General features: G+C 34.1%; 1 protein-coding gene across 3 annotated transcripts in view; it reads right to left on the reverse strand.

Moving 5' to 3' along the window:
* The window catches only part of FBXO4 (F-box protein 4), a 43,878-nt gene that overhangs the window by 19,909 nt on the left and 2,258 nt on the right, over positions 1 to 21,711 (reverse strand). Inside the window, exons 3-7 of one of the 3 annotated variants that reach the window (XM_025436290.3) lie at positions 19,361 to 19,581; positions 15,848 to 15,923; positions 15,561 to 15,736; positions 11,783 to 11,958; positions 10,406 to 10,777 (exon numbers count right to left, since the gene is read on the reverse strand). In XM_025436290.3, the coding sequence (XP_025292075.1) occupies positions 10,688 to 10,777; positions 11,783 to 11,958; positions 15,561 to 15,736; positions 15,848 to 15,923; positions 19,361 to 19,581 (739 nt within the window). In that variant the 3' untranslated portion in view covers positions 10,406 to 10,687. Of the gene's footprint in view, positions 1 to 10,405; positions 10,778 to 11,765; positions 11,959 to 15,560; positions 15,737 to 15,847; positions 15,924 to 19,360; positions 19,582 to 21,711 lie in introns of those variants that run through there. The other 2 variants (XM_025436291.3, XM_025436292.3) reach the window with 2 other exon arrangements.

Raw genomic sequence — 21,711 nt, forward strand, 5'->3', positions numbered from 1 at the left:
TAAAACTCCCTATTTGCAGATCATATGACTATAAATCTGGAAAATCCAAGGGATTATTAATAAGAAACTAAGTCAAATAAAGTAGAAGGATATAAATATAATACACAAAATCAATAACTTTCATATATACAAATAATTATCCAGAAGATATAAGGAAAGACTCCATTTATAATAGCAAAGATAAAGTTCTTAAAAATAAACTTAACAAGAAATGTGTAAAATATATATAAGGAAAACTTGAAAACACACTTGTCTTGAAAAAATGGAAACATATCCTTTTTTCTTGGGAAGGACTCAATATCCTATGTAATTTCTCTTCAAGATATTATATATATATGCAATATATGTATGTATATGCATATATGTCTATACATATAGCACTCCCAACAAAAAAACTTTTTTAACAAAGCTGATATTTTTAAAGGTCATACTGAACAATAAGTATTTTAAGAATATTTTGGAAAACCTTTCAAAAGAGGAATGATGAAGCCACTCTATCAGATATCACAACACATTAAAGCCCCTTTATAGGTTTAATAGTATGGCATTGAGCATATAGAGAAATAAGCCTAAGAAAATAGAAAGGCCAGACTTAATTACTTAGAGAATTTCAGTGTTTAAGGAATATGGTATCTCAAAACATGGGAGGAAGTATGAACATTTTAATAAGTTATAATAAAACAATTATATCAATTTGGAAAAAAAGATAAAACTGGATTCACACTTCACAATGTTAACTCCAAATATCTGGAGTGAATAAATTTCAAATACATCTATGATCTATATGCAAAATATGAAATCATACAAGTAAAAGAAAAAATATGGGTATACCCTTTATAACCTGTGTTTGGGTAAGGCATTTTTAACTATGATGTAGCATATACATACACAAAACAAAATGTTAATTAGACATTTAAAAAAGTTTTGCATGGCAAATATAAAAGTAAAGTCAGAAGACAAATGATAAACTGGGAAAAAAAAAACAAAAAACATTTGCAACATAGAGGACTAGTCTCCCTGATACCTGAAGAGTCCTTTAAAATTTGAGGGAGTTTCTGCCCCTGGATGCCACCGAGTAAGCACCATTAAAGTCTCCCTTCCCACCGTCATCAGGTCTAAGTCAGAGTCTCCCAAAGAGCTTGAGCAGCCGCAGAAGCTCTTCATCAAAGGTTTGAGCTTTGAAACAACTGATGAGATCCTGAGGAGCCGTTTGAGCAAGGGGGAACGCTTATGGACTGTGTGGTAATGAGAGACCCCAACACCAAGCACCAGAGGCTTTGGGTTTGGCCCATACACCACCATGGAGGAGGTGGATGCAGCCATGAACCCAAGGCCACACAAGGTGGATGGAGGAGTTGTGGAACCAAAGAGGGCTGTCTCATGAGAAGATTCTCAAAGATCTGGTGCCCATTTAACTGTGAAAAAGATTTTTGTTGGTGGCATTAAAGACGACACTGAAGAACATCATCTAAGAAATTATTTTGAACAGTATGGGAAAATTGAAGTGATTGAGATCATGACTGACCCAGGCAGTGGCAAAAAGAGAGGTTTTGCTTTTGTGACATTTGGTGACCATGACTCTGTAGACAAGATTGTCATTCAAAAATACCACACTGTGAATGGCCACAACCGTGTGGTAAGGAAAACCCTATCGAAGCAAGAGATGGCTAGTGCTTCATCCAGCCAAAGAGGCCGAAGTGGTTCTGGAAACTTTAGTGGTCGTGGAAGTGGTGTTGGTGGGAATGACAACTTTGGGCGTGGAGGGGACTTCAGTGGTCAAGGTGGCTTCAGTGGCAGTCGAGGTGGTGGTGGATACGGTGGCAGTGGGGATGGCTATAACGGATTTGGTAATGATGGAAGCAACTTTGGAGGTGGTGAAAGCTATAATGATTTTGGCAATTACAACAACCAATCCTCAAATTTTGGACCCATGAAAGGAGGAAATTCTGGAGGCAGAAGCTCTGGCCCCTGTGGTGGTGGAGGCCAATACTTTGCCAAACGACAAAACCAAGGTGGCTGTGGCAGTTCCAGCAGCAGCAGCTATGGCAGTGGCAGAAGGTTTTAATTACTGCCAGGAAACAAAGCTTAGCAGGAGAGGAGAACCAGAGAAATGACAGGGAAGCTACAGGTTACAACAGACTTGTGAACTCAGCCAAGCACAGTGGTGGCAGGGCCTAGTTGCTGCAAAGAAGACATATTTTACACAATACTCATATGAATGGGCCAAACACTTGAGGACTGTATTTGTGACTAATTGTACAACAGGTTATTTTAGTTTCTGTTCTGTGGAAAGTGTAAAGCATTCCAACAAAGGGTTTTAATGTCGATTTTTTTTTTTTTGGCACCCATGCTGTTGATTGCTAAGTGTAATAGTCTGATCATGAGGCTGAATAAATGTGTCTTTAAAAAAAAATGTGAAGGGGAAAAAATCCAACAGAAAATGGGCAAAAGGTATGATCACAAAGTTCACAGAAAAAAAATACTTATATGGTCTTGAATATAATAATATTCATAATAACCTAGAAAAATCAAGCTGAAGTAATACTGGTTTACACAGTACAATGAATCAAACAATTTATTGCTAGCTATCATACTTTCTATTTCATTTAGCAAATTATTCTCCTGGATTTTTTTTTTACTTAATAATCGACTGTCTTCACATGAAAGAAGAAAGCACACGTGATCCAGAACTGGCTACTGAAACTAAGCGATATATAGTGTAAGCTATTCAAGAAAAAATCCAAGTGTCTACATAGATGTTTAAAATAAATTTTATTGCCATCCACCCCCATGCTTCCATCACCCTGTCCTTCACCAATAATTTACTTTGTGTCGATTCTGAATGTTTCATATATATGGACTCTTGTAATATGTGGTCCTTTGTGAGTGGCTTCTTTCACTGAATGTTTTCATCCATATTATAGTATGTGTCAGCATTTCTTATTGCTGAATAATATTTCACTGTATGGATATACAGAATTTTATTTATCCATCAGTTGATAGACCTTTGGATCATTTTCTCTTTTTGGCTACTATGAATAATGTTGCTATGAACATATACATACAAGTTTCTGTATGCACATTTAAATTTCTCTTAGGTATATACCTAGGGCGGGAATTACTGGGTCGCATGGTAAGACAATTTTTAACATTTTGAGAAACTGCCAAATCACTTTCCAAAATAATTACATTCTGACCATTCTATTTTTAAACATCCTCCTTAAAACTTATTCTCTTTTTTATTGTAGTCATCCAAGTAGGTGTGAAATCATATCTCATTGTGATTTTGATTTGTACTTCTTTGATGGTTAATGATGCTGAGTATTTTTTCACACACTTATTGGTCATTTGTGTATTGTTTTTAGAGAAACATCTTTAGATTCTTTGCTGATTTTTTATTATCTGAAGTATAATTGACATATTAGTTTCAGATGTACAACATAGTGATTCAACAATTACATACATTACAGAATGCTAAGAAAAGTGTAGTTACCATGTGTCCCCATACAAAGTCATTACAATATTATTGACTATATCCCTATACTGTACTTTTCACCCCCATGACTTACATAACTTGGAATCTTATACCTCTTAAACCCCTTTGCTTATTTTGCTTATTCTCTATCCCTCTCCCCTTTGGCAACAGTTTGTTCTCTATATTTATGCATGATCCTCTTTCTTGTTCTTGTTTATTGGCTTTTTTTTAGATTCCACATTTAAGTAAAATCATATGGCATACATCTTTCTCTAACTCATTTCACTTAGCATAATACCCTCTAAGTCCATCCATGTTGCTGTGAATGACAAGATTTCATTCCTTCTCATTGCTAATATTTCATTGTGTAGTATATATATACTACATCTTCATTATACATTCGTCTATTTATGAACAATCCCTTGACTTTTATTCATCTTCCATTATTGATGGGTAATAGTTCTTTATATATTCTAAATATAACTCCCTCATCACATATGCCATTTGTAAAAAATTTTCTTCCATTCTGTGGATTATCCTAACATTTTAAAATCATATTTTATTGAGTTTCAATTCCTTTAAAGCCATTTTCTCTAATTTTGTTCTACAAAATCTAATCTGTATCTATCCTTAGGTATATTCTGTGAAAAAAAAACAAAATAAAAATGCCTCACAGTAAATGATCTTTGATTCACATTAAAGTTCTGAGAAGTCCTGTGTAACATGCTTAACTTTATTTAATCCACTAAGAACTAACGCTATGCTCAGTTATCAAGGAAATTACTATACTCAGAACACACTTTGGAAAATATTACTGAAAATCCAATCTGATCAAAATTATAAGAGTTAAGTTGAAATATCTTTTTTTTAGTAACAAATTCTTCCTGTATGTAGCAATAGTACCACCTTCTGGAAATCTAGAGATAGCACTGTCATATTTTTCAGAATTTAAGAACAGTCTTCTGTTAGTTATAGTATCAATTTGACAAACAAGCTAAGACTTTGTACTTTACCTGGTAGAAAACAGAAAATGATCATCAATGTATTCTGGTGTAAAACTTATAGTGCTATTATGGCAAAAAAAATTAAATATTACTTTGCCAAATTTTTAGCTAAAATTTCTATATTTCTGTAGAAAAAAAATCAGAGCTCTATTATCCCCCAGATTTCACTAGATCTATCTACTGACAGGTTTTTATATGCTTTCTTAAGTAAATGGAGCTTTTTACATTAGGTTTTTCATATGAGATTAAAAAATAACTTTTTGATAATGGTGTTGTTCTGTACATCAACCTTTATTAAACAATTTTAGAGCACTTTTTTGTACAACACGCTGTCCTTAGTGTTTTAAAATATTAACTTATTTAAGCATTTTAAGAACTCTATAAGGTATTTTTTATCTTCATTTTACAATTAGAGAAACTCAGTCACACAGAAGATAAGAAACTTGGCTAAGACCACACAGTAATGAAGTTAAGATGTGAACTCAGACCAATTTGGTTTTAGGATCCTTAATAACTTAGTTATGCTGCTTCTAACATTCTTTTTTTTTTTTCTAAGATTTTATCTATTTATTCATGAGAGAGAGAGGCAGAGACACAGACAGAGGGAGAAGCAGGCTCCATGCAGGGAGCCAGACACAGGACTCCATCCAGGTCTCCAGGATCCCACCCCAGACTGGAGGCGGCGCTAAACCGCTGAGCCACTGGGGCTGCCCTGCTTCTAACAACATTCTTATGCAAATGTGTAGGAAGAATAAACAACTGGAAAATTTTAAATATTGGATATTTAATTTGTTGAGGCTGTAGCAAGGGTCAGACCTCAAATGTTATGAAAAGTTGCTTAGGACTTCTTCCAAGGGTCAAAGAATATGAAGGCAAACATAATTCAATTGGGAAGGGAAAAAAAAAAAACAGTAAAAAGTCATCTCACTATATAGTAAAAATGAAATAATATTGAAAATCAAGGAGAAAATGAAACATGAGAACTTTTCACAGTGTACAGTAATGATCAATATAGTTCAGCTACTGTGTGTAGACCTAATGCTAGAAATTTTTTGACAAATGAACACTGATCTGGGAAATAATAAGGTGTTTAAAAAGACAGTGTAAAAACCGCTAAGAATTTTTGCTTTCTTTCAGATAGAATTTAGGTCACAAGAGATTGTTACTGTAACAAGAAAATAGAAAAACAATGAAAATTATACTTTACTTTGGGCCATCAAGAGCAGTAGGTAGAAACGTCTAAATAAATTCTAAGAATAAACAGGCTCTTCTTGGTGATCAAAGAGCTTTTGCTTTTATGAGACCAACTGCTTAATTTGGTATCTGTGGGTGGGATATCACTCCGACGTAGGAAGAGAGATTTTGCTGGCATAAGAAAAAGACCACTGAAGCTTTTAATGAAAATATGATTGATATACTAGATTGCAAATGGAAGAACTCCAAATGTGAAAATAAGTTGTTGATCCCCCAACAGGAATTCTGGCAAAAGACAGAGAGCAGATCTAAAAAACAGAAAAATGTCTCATTTTGGTTGAGGGCAACCGTAGCCACTAAAGAGGAAAAAATGAGTCTCAGAAAAGAAAAAGCCAGGAAGGGAATCACTAAATTCTCGGTCTATATCTTTGGCTAAATTTTGTGTGAGAAACCAACTCAAGTTGTTCACTTAAATAAAAAAGATAAACTGCATGTAGAACTGTTACTCAAGGAACAGAGTTTGCAATGTATATCCAACCATGTTATTTGTTTAAACAAAAGAAACACCACTCATTGGAGAAAAATAGCAGAAGCCAGAGTCTCCACAACTTAACATTTATATTTTTCAGAATACAATACAAAACTCTGCAAGATACAAAAATGAAAATGACACTCATTACTTTAATAAAAGAAAACCAATGGAAACTAACACTTCCAGATTTGGAATTTTCAGACAAGGATTTTATTTTATTTTTTTTAAAGATTTTATTTATTTATTTATTCATAGAGACACACAGAGAGAGAAAGAAGCAGAGACACAGGCAGAGGGAGAAGCAGGCTCTATGCAGGGAGCCTGACATGGGACTCGATCCAGGGTCTCCAGGATCATGCCCTGGGCTGCAGGCGGCGCTAAACCGCTGCACTAAACCGCTGCACCACCAGGGCTGCCCTCAGACAAGGATTTTAAAACAGCTATTACATTCTCAGTGATGTACAGGAATGTATACCCTCAATGGGGGGAAAAATGGAAATCTGAGATACAAAATAGAATTAATAAAAAAAGAACCAAAAGGAAATTATAGAACCAATACATTATAAAAATTCACAAGATTGATTGATTTAACAAAATATAGAGTATGAAAATCTTAGGGTTAATCAAAATTATGCAAACTGAAGAACAGAAAGAAAAAAACTTTGAAAAAAATTAGCAATGCCTCAGAGAAGTTTAAATAATAACAAATGGTGTTACATGTATTGTTACACAACATAGACTCAAAGAGGAAGAAAGAAAAGAATAGAGAAGAAAAATATATTTGAGGGATCCCTGGGTGGCGCAGCGGTTTGGCGCCTGCCTTTGGCCCAGGGCGCGATCCTGGAGACCCGGGATCGAATCCCACGTCGGGCTCCCGGTGCATGGAGCCTGCTTCTCCCTCCGCCTGTGTCTCTGCCTCATTCTCTCTCTCTCTCTCTGTGACTATCACAAATAAATAAAAATTAAAAAAAAAAAAAGAAAAAAAAAAGAAAAATATATTTGAAGAAATAATGAGCCAAAATTTCACAAACTTGGTAAATGACATGAATTTCAATATTCAATATGCTAGTAACTCCCAACCTAGATAATTATAAACAGGGTCTTCCTAGGCACTCTGTAGTTAAACTGTTGAAGACCAAGATAAAAAGTAAACTTGAAAGCAGAAAAAAAAGGCAAATTATATACAAAAGAATAGAGATGTAATTAGTAATTTCTTACCAGAAACTATAGAAGCTAGAGGAAAACAAAGGAACACTTGAAAGGGCTGAAAGAATAAAATTGCCAACCCAGCAAAAACTATAACACTGTCCTCCTGAGATTTATAACATACAGGGATATACTATATTTAATAGCTATAGCAAAAAAATGGTATGAATAATAAAACCCACAGTTACAACATTTGTAAATATTACAAAACTGGTACAGTGTTAACTATAAGAAAACTTTCAAAAGCTAAGGAAATATACTGCAATCACTAGAGAAACCTCTAAAAAATGCAGACATGCTAAAAAACTAACAGAAAAACTTAAATCAATTTCTAAAAAATATGAAATATCCAAAATAGAAAGAATAGAGAAACAACAATAGTGAAGAGGGGATAAACAAATAATAAAATGGTAGATCTGAAGCCAATCATATCAATAATCACATTAAATGTAAATGATCTATACATTTCTAAAATGCAGGTATTGCCAGAATGGAAAAAGAAAAAGCAAAATTTGCCATATCCTATCTACAAGAAATACACTTAAAACATAAAGACAGATTTAGGTTGAATGGATTTATCATGAGATCAGTATTTTTTTTAATGTTGAAGAGGTTATATTAATACTAGAGAATGTATTTCACAATAATGAATATTATCAGTAAAAAGGACATCATTAATAATGATAAAAGGGTTGATTCATTAGAAAAATAAGTCATATACATATGTGCACCTAAAAATGTCATCAAAACACACTAAACAAAAATTAATAGTTCAAAGGAAAAATAGACAATTCCCTAATCATAAAGATTCTAATGTCTATTGGTAACTGATAAAAACAACTATATAAAAATCAATATGAGGTGCCTGGCTGGCTCATTCAGAATGAGTGACTCTTGATCTTGGATTTGTGGGTTCAACCCCCACATTGGGTGTAGAGATTACTTAAAAATCTTTTTAAAAATCAATATAACCAATATAGAACATCTAAACATTATCAATTACTTTAACTTAATAAGTAGCTATAAAACATTCCACCTAACAACTACAGAATATAAACTCTTCAAGTGCATGTGGCATATTCACCAGAATAAACCATAAGCTGGGCCATAAAGCAAGGTTCAACAAATTTAAAAAGACTAAAATTTTAGAGTATTCTCTGATAAAAAGAGACATTGAATTGGGTATCAATAACAATAAAATATATAGGTAACAGATTAAACAACACTAAAACAATGACACTAAATAATCCATGGATTAAAAAGTGAAGGTATTAGAAAATATTTTAACTGCATAATAATAAATATACAATATTCCAAAATGTGTCCATGAAGCTAAAGAGAGTTTAGGGGAAACCCATAGCTTTAAATGCTTATTTATAAAAATATAGGGGTTCTTGGGTGAGTCAGTCAGTTAACCATCTGACTCTTGATCTCAGCTCACATCTTGATTTTAGAGTTGTGGGTTCAAGCTTTATGTTGGGCTCCATACTAAGCAATTTAAAAAATTAATTAATTAATTTTAAAAAGAACAGAATTAATGATCTAAATATCTACCTTAAAGAACTAGAAAAAAAGGGCAGCCCGGGTGGCTCAGCCGTTTAGCGCTGCATTCAGCCCAGGGCGTGATCCTGGAGACCCGGGCCATGTCGGGCTCCCTGCATGGAGCCTGCTTCTCCCTCTGCCTGTGCCTCTGCCTTTATCTCTCTCTCTCTCTCTCTCTTTCTCTCTCTCTCTCTCTTTCTCTCTCTGTGTCTCTCATGAATAAATAAATAAAATATTTTTTTAAAAAAAGAACTAGAAAAAAATGAAATAAAAAAGATTTTAAAGCAGAAAAAGACAGAGCATAAGTCAATGAAAGATAGAAAAATCAGTAAAACCAAAAGGTGGGTTTTTTTAGAATAATAATAAAATCAGTAAAACTTTAGCTAGATTGGTCAAGAAGAAAAACGATATAACATCAATATCAGGAATGAATTAGGTGATGTACTACAAATATAACAAGGAAAATAGGGAGATCTAATTTTGGCATAATAGCATGAGGGTTCTGTGGAATAGCTCCCTAGAAAAACTGGAGGAAATTATTTTTTTAAAAAACAACCATTTAAAGTCTCTATATATGGTCCCAAAGCCTACAGAAAATAAAGAAATATTTTCCAAGAAAAAAAAAATCTACTAAAACTCAGTAAGAACAGCAAGTGTCTGGGATTTGAGCCAAAACTTATTCCAACTCCCTCCCTCCTCCAACTCAGCAAGATGGAAACTCCAATCTAGACTGGGGCAGCCAAGGAAGCCAAACCACAATGTCTCTCTAAGTTAGAGAAATATCTTCACAGGAGTAGGATGTCAGCATTTCCCATCCTGCCTCAACTACATGCTGCTGAAGCCAACTCCTGAAGGAGTGTACCCATACGTAGGAGCTCCCTTTTTTGGAGCAGCACTCTCTTGTGGGTTGTAGGCTATATCTTGGGCACAGCATCATAATAACACTGTTTTTTTTTTTTTTTTAACCCTAACCCTAACCCAAATACTGTGCTCATTTTATTATAATGTTAAAATTCCTCAGTTCCAATGAGATAAGAAAGCTGTAACATTTCCTCTGCAATTTGTAAGAAGGTCTTATGATCATGTCTTATGGGATATCTTCTCTATGAGTATGGAATAGAATTTGGCCTTAGAATTTTATGAACTTTCAAAGTTATGTGAAATAGCAAGTACTTCCAGGAAAGTTTTCACTGAATCAGTACTAAATATGATATAAAATTAATTTGTTTCAGAAAAAAAAACCCAAAAGGTATATGGCCATAATAATAAGTGCAATTCTAATGAATATCCCAGTCTTTAAACAGTATATTTATTAAAAATTAAAATTTCTTTTTGAGAACCAGTTAAGGATTCTTGAAAGGAACCTATAGAAAGCTTAGCAAATTTGCTATTCTCCACCAGGGCAACCTCTGAACTGAAATTAGAAATCACAAGGAATGACAGAAGTACAAATTTGTTTTTTTCAGAATTTAATATTTTAAAAAAAGAAAATATAAAAGTTATCAAAAAGTCTTAAAAGGCTCATTTGGGGGCTAAATGCTGAAACATTGTTCTTGTAATTGATTTAAGGTAAAAAGTAAAAATTATATAAAAAACACAGCAGCTACAGCTGTCCCAATATAAAGCCCACCTGCAAAAAGGCAGGACAAAATTAGCTGACTCAGCAAAATATTCAAATCATGACCTTAGTAACAAGTTTCAAGGGGTTTCAATTTCCAAGGTCTAAAAGGAGGATCATCTTGTATGCTTAGATTCTACTTCTTCAAGAATCCACTGAATGCCATTCAAAAAACCAGTTAGAGTTTCAGCCTCTGTATCCTGGACCTATGAGCAGATAAGAGAGATCACTGTAAGAAACTGACTCCAAAATCTTATGAATAAAAGAAACATTTTTCTAGATACTAAAAAAAAAAAAAAAAAAAAAAAAAATAGGATTTTAAAAATCCCAGTAAACTTTAGGTGACTCATTCAAATTTGTCTTCTAGAGAACTTAGATAAAAAATATGATCTGTTTATAATTATTACCAAACTGAGGCTTATTTATCTTGGAACTCAGCTTTGGGAAAGGGAAGAACCATTTCCATGACTTGTTTGTATTAGAAAAAAAAATTCCTCCAAAGGATCCACTTTGAAAACTAAAACATTTTTTAATGATTCCAGCTAGTCAGCTGGTAAAAGTGGTATCAAACTGCAAAAATGTATTAAGACTGCCATTCTTCCTAATGGTAATGCCACTCTTCCTAATGGTACCACTCAGAAAGGTACACCTTTATGCGTAGCTTTCAAACTGTGTTCCAAAAGAGTCTTTAGAAGACTCCACAGAAGGTATGCAAGGAGGAAGGAAGAAAATCCACTTATTAAGCATAAGCACTTCCAATTTTAATTTTTCTTTATTTTACATAGGAGCTTTCATGTAAGGCTTCACTTGAAGAAAGGATTCCATGATTAAAATAAAATTTGGAAAGCAAGGAACAGTAAGATGAAATCTGTATTTCTGATGACCCTTAAAGCATAATACTTAAATGTTGGGGAAAAAAAAAAAAAAAAAACATGATACTGGTATCTAAAACAAAACAAAACAAAATTTAAAAAAAAAAAACCACCAATCTCCAGTTGTTATTTCACTGTGTCTCTGATAGGAGAGGCAAGGAGAGACCAAATGATCAGGTAAAACTTACTGATACCAATCAAATATCTCCCGCTGATCAAGCTATTAAAACTAACTTTAGAATGCTATTTCGTTAAAGAGAATGAGTAGGAAAGAATAAAATCAAATAGAGAACAGTGAAAAATAAAACAAGATTTTTCTCACCAGAGATAGGACCTTACCATCCATGGGTGGTTTAGATGATTTAGACGCAGCTCATGAGCCAAATAAAAACAGGGCATTCTTTTTACATTTGCTTGAGAAATGCAAGATAAAACCAGCATAGGTCTTCCTGAAGATCCAAAAGCTGGATCTGTCATTGCCATAATACGAGAAAATTCATCTTGCCATTCATGTCCTAGAGAATGTAGTCAAAACCCTTAATTTGCATTTTATAAGGATTTTTAAAATAATAAAACAAACTTCAAAACAAGGAAACAAAAAAATTACCAGGATCCAAACATAACAAACTGCCTCTATCGCTGTTCATTTACTGATTTGTCATAAAACTACTATTAGATAGCCTTCAAGGATAGGAATTTCAATGAAATTAGAGGGGAAAAAAGGTCACAATACCATTCAGATGTCTCCAGAGTTTAAATGCAAAAATACTTTGATATAGGTATTTTCCTCTCACAAATTTTGTAGCTAACACTACCCTTTCTTTCAAAGACCTTAGTTTAAACAATTTAAAAATATACTTGGGTCTTGCTCTTTTATTTAAACCAACAATCTCTGCCTTTCATTAGACTGTGTAAATTGCTGATATTGTGAGGTAGTCAAAATCCTAAAAGGACACCCAATGATTCACACACACCCTTGTATAATCTCTTCCCCTTTGAGTGTGGAAGAAACTTAGAATCAGTGATTGGGTATCACTGCCATAAGTAGGCTACATCATAATACACAACTGACCTCAAGAATGAGCCATTATACTAAGTGAGGCTGACCTAACCAGGCAGGCCCTTAAAAGAGTTGAGGTTTTCTTAGAAAGATTCTCCATTGCTAGATTTGAAGACAAGAGGAAGTCACAAGGCAAGAAATGAAGATACCTTCTAAAAGATGACATAAGCTCTCAGCTGACAGTTGGCAAGGAAACAAAAACCTCTGTCCTACAATAGTAAGGAACTGAATTCAGCCAATAACTTCAGTGAGTTAGCAGATTTTTCCCCAGAGCCACCAGAAAGTACTGCATCAAACCATCCAACTCTGATTTCAGCCTGTGAGACCTTAAGCTGGAAACTCAGCCATGCTGTGCTGACTTCTGACACAGAGAATTATGAGCTAATAAATAGGTGTTATTTTAAGTCACTAGGTTGGAGGAAATTTGTTATATATGAAAAGAAAATGAATCAATATTTAATGTCATTATCAACAAGGTGTACTTATTATTATTATTTTTAAAAATTTTATTTTATTCAGGAGAGATACAGAGAGAGAGAGGCAGAGACATGGGCAGAGGAAGAAGCAGGCTCCCTGTGGGGAGCCCGATGTGGGACTTGATCCCTGACCCTGGGATCACGCCCTGAGCCAAAGGCAGAGGCTCAACTGCTGGACCACTCAGGCATCCCAACGGTGCATAGAAATCTAATCATATACTTTTTAGATTTTGACTTGTCCTATCTGTTCTTTGTTCTTTATCCACCCCCCCTTCTTTGGACTGAGTTTGTAATTACTCCATTTTACCTTCATTACCGGCTTATTTAATTGTACCTCTCTCACTTTTTTTTTTTTTTTCCTCTCTCACTTTTTAAGTGGCTACCCAAGGATTTACCACGCACATTTTTGTAAGTTTACCTTTGGATAGTATTATGCAACTTCACACATAGGAAAACCTTATACCAATGTATTCCCATTTGATCCCTTCCATTTGCTTGTATTGTTATTATGTATCTTACTTAAAAGAATCATATACCCATAATACATTATTACAATTTTTTCCTGTACATAATTATAAAAAAATAAAAATTAGGGGAAAAAAATCTTATATATAGCTACATTGTTTCCATCCTAGGGTTCTTCATTTTCTTTTGTTTTTTTTTAGATTTTCATTTTCATTTAAGATCCAATTTTCCATCTGGTATATTCTTCTGGTTGAAGAGCTTTCTCTAATATCTCTTGTAATGCAAATCAGCTGATAATGAACTTTCTCAGGTTTTGTCCAAAAGTTTTGATTTTGCTTTCATTTTTGAAAGATATCTTTGGATATAAGGTTTTCTCCACTTTGCAATACCATAAAGATTTCCCTTCACTGCCTTCAGCAATTCTTTCAGGAAATCTTTGTCCTTATCTTTGGCCCTCCATATGTATGCTTTCTTTTGCTTTGGCTATCTTCAAGATAATCTCCTTATCTTTGGCTTTCATCAGTTTAGCCATAATGTATCTAGATATATTTTTTATTTATGTATTACTATTATTTTTAATTTATTTGGAGTTCTCTGAGCATCTTGGATCTGTGGTCTGTTGTCTTTCAGTAATTTTGAAATAATTTTGGCCATTATCTGTTCAAAATTTTATTTTTCCTTATTCTCTTTCTTCATGTTTTGGGACTCCAATTACACATGAGTTATACCAGGTATTGGCATACTACATTCTATGGATCTATTTTTATAATTTTTTTTTTAAAACAGCCATGCCCATTCGTTTATAAATCGTCCATGGCTACTTTTGCACTCTAACAGCAGAGTTGAGTGTGAGAGATCATATGGCTTATATGCTGAAAATATTTACTATTTTCTGGCCCCTTGAGAAAAAGTCCACTGACCCTAGAGCTGTTTCCCTTGATGGGTTCCTCCAGCTTGGTTTTTCCTATTTTACTTTGGATAATTCCAATTTATCTTCAGTTTTACCAAAGGTTTCTTTTGCTGATAAATCCATTAAGGAAACTGTTCACCTGCTATATTTTCATGTTTAGCATTCCCATTTTATTCTTTCTTCTTTCTCTCTGCTGAAATCCCTATTGATGCATATTTTCCATTTTTCCACTAGATCCTTTTACATATTAATCATAGTTATTTCAATATCCATTTCTGAGAGTGACAACATCTGGTTTTATCTTTAGGTATGGTTCCATTGATTGCTTCATCTCTTGTTAATGGGTCATTTCATTTTGATTTTTTTGTATCTTTTATAATGTTTAATTTAATGCTAAATGTTTTTTTGTGGAAGAACAGTAAAGAAAAGATTGAGGCAAAGAAAATATATTCCCAGAAATGGGTATGCTTCTTCTTCGGCTAGAACACTAATGCAGTGGATTGATTCCAACTAGTCAGTAGTTGAGCTGAACTTAACTTTTTAGCTCTGGTTAACTTCAGTGCACCATAAGCTTTAAATTCTTTCAGTAACGCTGTTACCTTGTTCTGAGCGAGAACAATATATTATATATTCATGCATTAACTTATTCACAAAAGATTGTGGAGAAAAATTACAATACTGGTTTGTGCCCCAATAATATTCTGATTTGATGCCTAAATAGCATTGTGAAGGGCAATTATTCAGTATATGTGGAAAGTATTCTTAACTAATCCCACACATCTCTCTACTATCTTAAAGGTAAAATTTTCCAGTTATCAGTATAAATTATTTGAATAGAGCTAGCAGCAGACAAAACATCAGTAAGTGCAGAAGCATACAACAAGAAATAGTATGTAGTTCTAGTATCAAACTTTAATATGCATCAGAATTCTGTGGGTACTTATTAAAAAAAAACGAAGAAATAATCCAAATCTATGAATTATAATCCACTAGAGTAGGAATCAGGTAGCTGTTTTTAACAAGCTCTTCAGATGATTCTAATGCACATCAAGGTTTGAGAACCCACTACTAACATTAATGGTCACAGAATCACATTTATTAAATTAACCACCATGTTCTTAAGAAGTCACAGTAAATCCCAAAAAATCAATTGTATTTGCTTTGCAAAAAAAGGTTCTCTTAAAAAGAAAATATGATAATGCTTACTTTTATGAGCTTCAGCATTTGCAACATAGATGAATCCATCAACAACTTCACACACCTTCTGAATTTGTGGAATTACACTATATCGGCTTCCTTGTTGATCATCTCCTTCATTCTGTAGACTGAACATCTTGTTAACTGCACTTGTATGCTCTTCTCTTGCTCTATCTCTTTCCTTTCTATAAGAAAAATGTAAATATAAAACATAAACAAATACTAAGCAGGCTCCACCCCCCCTAAAGTATTCAAGTCCTGATGCCTCAGGTAGGCCACCAAGTAGGCAGCCTTACCTGGTAGTTGAATATAATATCAAGATGTTGAATTTATGTTGGTTGCTCAACTGAAAACTGACTCCTGATCCAATACCTAAAGGAAAAAATTACAGTTATCAAAGCAAGTCATTAAGAAATTCAAAAAAAGATCACATTGAAAAAATTACTCAGTGCAAGCAAAAAGAGCAACCAAAAAGTCCATGACAAGTTATACATAGCTTTGGAATAAAGGGAAATGTTTGTATTAAGGCATAGGTGCTGTATGCAGTTTTCATTTACATTATAATAAAAATATGGATAAAGAACAGAGAACTGATAGGCTTATAGCATTCCTTTCTGTATCATCATATTAGTAGCAGAGGCATCATTAACAGCTAGTAATCTAGTAATATCTATCTTCTAGACTAAGACTCATTTCCCAACTTTTTTGTTTCTTGTTTGTCATACACTCCATATATATATTCAGTGAAATGGCTTTTTTGCCCTCTGAAAATGTTTTTAAATTGATGGGAAGTCACCAATGGCACTGTAGAAAATTGAGGAAATATACAGATACTGAAATGTGAAATTAAACTTGGGCTATACTCTTGAATTTGGCACACTGTCATTTTTTGTGAGCCTTAGTTTTGACATCAAAATACAGCAAGAATATAGAGTGCCTGTGGCTCATTCAGCTAAGTGTCCAACTCTTGATTTCGGCTCAGGTCCTGATCTCAGGGTTGTGAGATAGAGCCTCACATCAGGCTCTGCACTCAGTGGGAAGTCCGCTAGAGAATTCTAATTCTCTTCCCCGCTCCTCTTCCTTTGCCCCTCCCACTGCACTCTCTAATAATAAATAAATTTTTAAAAAATATATAAAATAATACATACTTCTTAGAGATACTATAACATTAAATGAGATTATACATGTAAAACTCCTAATAGAGTGACTGGTAAATAACACATACTAAATATTAGCTTCTTACTGAAGCTGATTATTTAACCGAATTATTCAACACTCTTATTTGTCCTTTCTTAATCTCTTCCCTTCTTTGGCTGTGTTAACACTCAGGGGCTAACACTCTTACCTCATGAAAAGATCCTTCTTTCTTCCATGGCTCTATTTTTTTTTTTTTCATATAAATGCCCTTTTAGATCTGCCTACTTCTCTCCATCCTCAATTCCTCTTTTAGTCTAAAATCATAACCTCACCTGGACTTTCGCAATCACTCTAACCAGTCTCCTACATCCATTTTTTACCCTACTGTCCACTCTTCTTCTGGCTTAAAAATGCCTACCTAATTATTTTTCTTTCCTTCAAAGCCATTGCTCTTCAAAAACAACTTAATATAATCTTATTCCACTTTTTATACCCTTACTACCTGCATCATAACCAATCTAGTTGTTTAAATAAACCTGTCATGCCATCTTATGTCACCATTCCAGGCAACATATATGCAGAAATCTTGGTAGGTGGAACTGCAAGCATGACTCTGATCTCCTGGCCACCAGGTCTGTTGCACAAACTCCTCAAACAGATCACAGAGACAAATTCAACTATATCTCTTTGTTTTCATCAGTTTAACTTCCAGAGATTATCCTCTCAACACATCTAACCTCCAATCAATATGATCTTCACACTGTTCTGTACCACCTTGCCAGCCCCCATCCCCTCATTCTTCCCTGATCTTGCAGGGTTTGAGGCATAATTAAAATGACATTTATGAACAATCACTTCTGTTGTCTGTAGAATAAAATTTGCACTTCATGATCAGCAAATTTTCCCATATCCCAAACCTCTCTTCTTTAGGTGTTCTACTTCATGGCCTTACCTGAACTGGCCTACCCTTAGGTGCTGCTTCTCTTGCAGTACTCTCAAGTAACAAAACTGCTTATTCTTCCACATTTTAGGATGCAAATGTAGGGTCGATGCTCTCTTTACTCCTCAGAGCTATGTCCTGTTACTCACCAGCCCTCCCAAAACTTCATCTCTTTGAGATACACCATTCAGCTGCAGTACCATCTCCCCTTCTTCAACCTCATTATTTATGAGTCTCCTTTCAATAACCTCTTCCTTCAAACATTCACTGAAGATTTCAGCACCTGGTTCACAGTATTTCTTTTCATCCTCAGAAACTCCAAGTCCACGTGGACACCATGATTCCCAAATCTTGATTTCTAACCCAGATCTTGCTCTTGAGATCTGGATGCATAGAGTAATCCACAAAGTCATTTGCTCTTTTATTTACCAAATCTATAGAGTGCCTACTATATGCCTGACACCAAACACACAGCTAAGAATAAAGCTGGTAAGACTCTTGTGCTAATGGAGTTTCCATTCAAGTGGACTGCTTATAGCAGACATCTCTACTTATATCTCCCAGAGTTATCAAAGTCAGCATATTCCAAAGAGTAGCTGTCATTCTCCCTATAAAGATCCCTCAAAAAGTTTCTCTTCCTCCTTATCCTAGTGAATGATACTATCATCCAATAGGAAAACCACATCAGAAATACTGCTAATACATATTTAGGCCAATACTGCATGCTTCATATTTTTTCATGATATTATGGTCAAATAGCCTCTTGTAATAAATTTTCCACTCAGGAGCCAGATCTTCCTCAAATGAAATCTTGATCATCTTACATCTCTTTAAAATCTTTCAACAGCTTCCAAATGCTTAAGCATGGCATATACATGTCTTTTCATCTAGCCCCACTCTAGACACATAGAACTACTTCAAATGTGTCATATGTATCCACATCTTTGTGCTTTTAGAAATGTAGCTCTCACTGCTCACAATACTTCTCCCCCTCCCCCTTTTAGTGGCCTACTTTAACTCATCCTAATGACTCAAATAGGGCATCATGTTCAACGTAGAGCCTTCTTTGACCCTTTCTACCCAGGAACTAATTATACCATATCTAATTACCTATATATTTATCTTTGTCCTTATCTAGACCAAGTATCTTCAGGGCAGACAAAATTCTTGATATTTGTTTTAAATCTCTGTACCTCTTGCATCTAATAGGTGCTTTCAGTAAATGAATAAGCAAAGTATAAGCTAGATTACACTACTACCTTTTATTTATTACATCTCCTGCTTGCCAACTAACTACATGATTACTGTTTTCATAGAAAGAAGAGGAAGGTGTTAATTTAGCTCTTTTTAAAAATTCCAATATATATCAAAGTACTTTGCCCACAGTAGACACTGAATGGTTTTTGCTGTTAATATTCTTTTAAAATATGTAAGTACTGTACAAACGTCTTGATAACATATAATTTACCTTCATATAATCTTTTTTCTTTTTTGTCCTTTTTTTCATATAATCTTATATTACACAAATTTGAATAAATAAGAGGAAGTTCACCTCTCGTAAAAAGTAAATCAATTCTTTTAGCCCACTGGGATCTGGGGAGGAGGAGCTCCTATTTACCAAATTACTATATTTCATTACATCAAAAAGTTAATTAAAAATTAATCTATTAACATTTATGTCAAGCTCAAAGTATTTTGGTTATTATGTACTATAGATTAACATGAAAATTACCATCAATTTGTCTCTGAGGCAAACCAGCTGTTGGGCAAAGTTCCTCAGAGGACATCAAGCTCAACACCAAAGACGTATTCAGTTCTTCCAAACCTGGTCCAAACATAGCAAATCGTGGTTCATTCTGGATGATCAATGAGTGTAAAAATGATGTGACAGCTCCATACATAGGACGGCTAGATTTCAAGGATCTTCTTGTATATGGACAGCACATCTTATAGCTGTATAAAATTGTCAAATTAGAAAATTAACACAGAAAAAAACATAGCCAGTTATTCATTTAACAATATATAGTTTATTGAGAACATGCTAGACACAGGAGATACAATAATACAGTTCCAATCCTCATGGAGGAAAGTAGAGGACATACACATTATAACATGTATACCGGATGTCATAAAAAGAAAAAGCAAAGGCACTCTGAGAATAGAAGTGGTCCAAATGTTGAGGAAGTCTTCCCCAGGAAGTGGTTATTTACTTTCTTTCATTTTCTCATGGAACATTTTCTCTCGTGGTCTAACATTTGTTTCAGTCATAAAAATTCACTACATAGAGTAGTGATTCTCATCATTTTGGGGAGATTTTGCCTCCCCACCCCAAGGGAGCATTTATTTGGCAATGTCTGCAGACATTTTTGTCATTATGACTGGGGGGTCAGTGGGTGGTGCTGCTGGCATATCTAATGGACAGAGGTCAAGGATATTGCTAAACATCCTACAGTGCACAGGAGAGTTGGTCTAAATACTTGGGTCTAAAATGTCAATAGTGCCAAGATTGAGAAACCCTATAGTAAACTATATAGAGAATTAGCATAAATGTCTCTAGAGGTGAAAAAGAAAGAAAAGATAGAAATTACTAAAGCCACCAATATAACCAAATTTCTTAAGTACTCCTATTAACAGTCTCAAATGTAATGGTTTAATAAGTGTTAAATATACAGGGAGGCTTAAATGTTCCTTAAAGATAATCTAGCAAACTAAGAACCATGTGAAAAAGACCATGCAATTTCTTTCAATAGCTATATATTACTAAATTACCAATTCTACATGTTATCAAAAATTAAAACACAGTACTCAAAATAAAACCTAAAGCCCTTTAACTAAGTCAAGCTGGTTAAGATAATTACTAGCCTAACAATACAATGATCTTTATATAGGAACCTTGTAATTCAAGAAGGAAAAAAAAAAAATCAACTTTGAGGCTAGGTAGATCTGGCTAAGCAGTTTTTTCATCTGCATTATTTAAGCAATAACAATTAACCCAGGGTTATAAGGATCAGAAATTTATGATTTAAGAAACAAAACAGTGAACAAAGGAAAAAAGAGAAAAACTTTTAAATACAGAGAACAAACGGGTGGTTAGCAGAGGTGAGATTGGTAGGGGTGTGAGTGATAATAAAACAGGATTAAGAGTACACTTATCGTGATGAGCATGAGAAATGCAAAGAATTGTTGAATCATTATATTATATATCTGAAACTAATATAAGACTGTATGTTAATTATATTTCAATAAAAATACTTTATATGATCATGAATAGTTACTATGATTATTAACTATTCCTGGAGGAAAGTTGGCTCTACAGCATGATATATTTGATGCTATGGTCGGCTATGTAAGATAATGCAAAAGTAACAACCAGCAAGTAAGAGTACAACAGCACTTACTGAAATTGTTTATAACATATTACACACATTTTAATCAAGTAGTCTCACAAGACTAAGTATTTAGATTAGAATAAGGAAAGATGTGAATTACTCAAATAAAATATGAAAAAAAAAATCCTGAATCTAGGTACTAAATCTAGCAGAGCAAAACCATTCTTACCTAAAACATAAATATTCTTTTAATTTATTTACAATGCCTTAAATTTGGGGCCCTCAATGAAGTAGGTTACATACAGATCCAATGACATTATATGTTTTTAAGGTGGCAAGATAAGATTCCAACCTGAACAGTACCTTATAAGCTACATGACTTTAAGCAAATCCATAACCATTTTGAACCTCAATTCCCTATCTGTAACAGAGATAATCCCTTATTGGGAGATGACTAAATAAGTAAACAAACATAAAGCATCCCTCATGGAATCTAATATACTATAGTTGCTCAACAACACTATTCACTCAGCTACATGATATTTAAAAGTGTCAATGCTTTTGGGTGATAATAAAATCTTATTTCCCAGAACCTTGAGAATGATTTTCTTCCCTGCCAAAGAACTGGTCTCCAATCACTGATCATTCCTTTTTTGGATACAGAAAAGTAGTCACTATTTAGGAAAATGACAAATATGGGGACCTGGGTGGCTCAGTGGTTGAGTATCTGCGTTTGGCTTAGGTCATGATCCTG

Source organism: Canis lupus, chromosome 4 (assembly GCF_003254725.2).
Source record: "Canis lupus dingo isolate Sandy chromosome 4, ASM325472v2, whole genome shotgun sequence".
NCBI classification, from domain to species: Eukaryota; Metazoa; Chordata; class Mammalia; order Carnivora; family Canidae; genus Canis; species Canis lupus.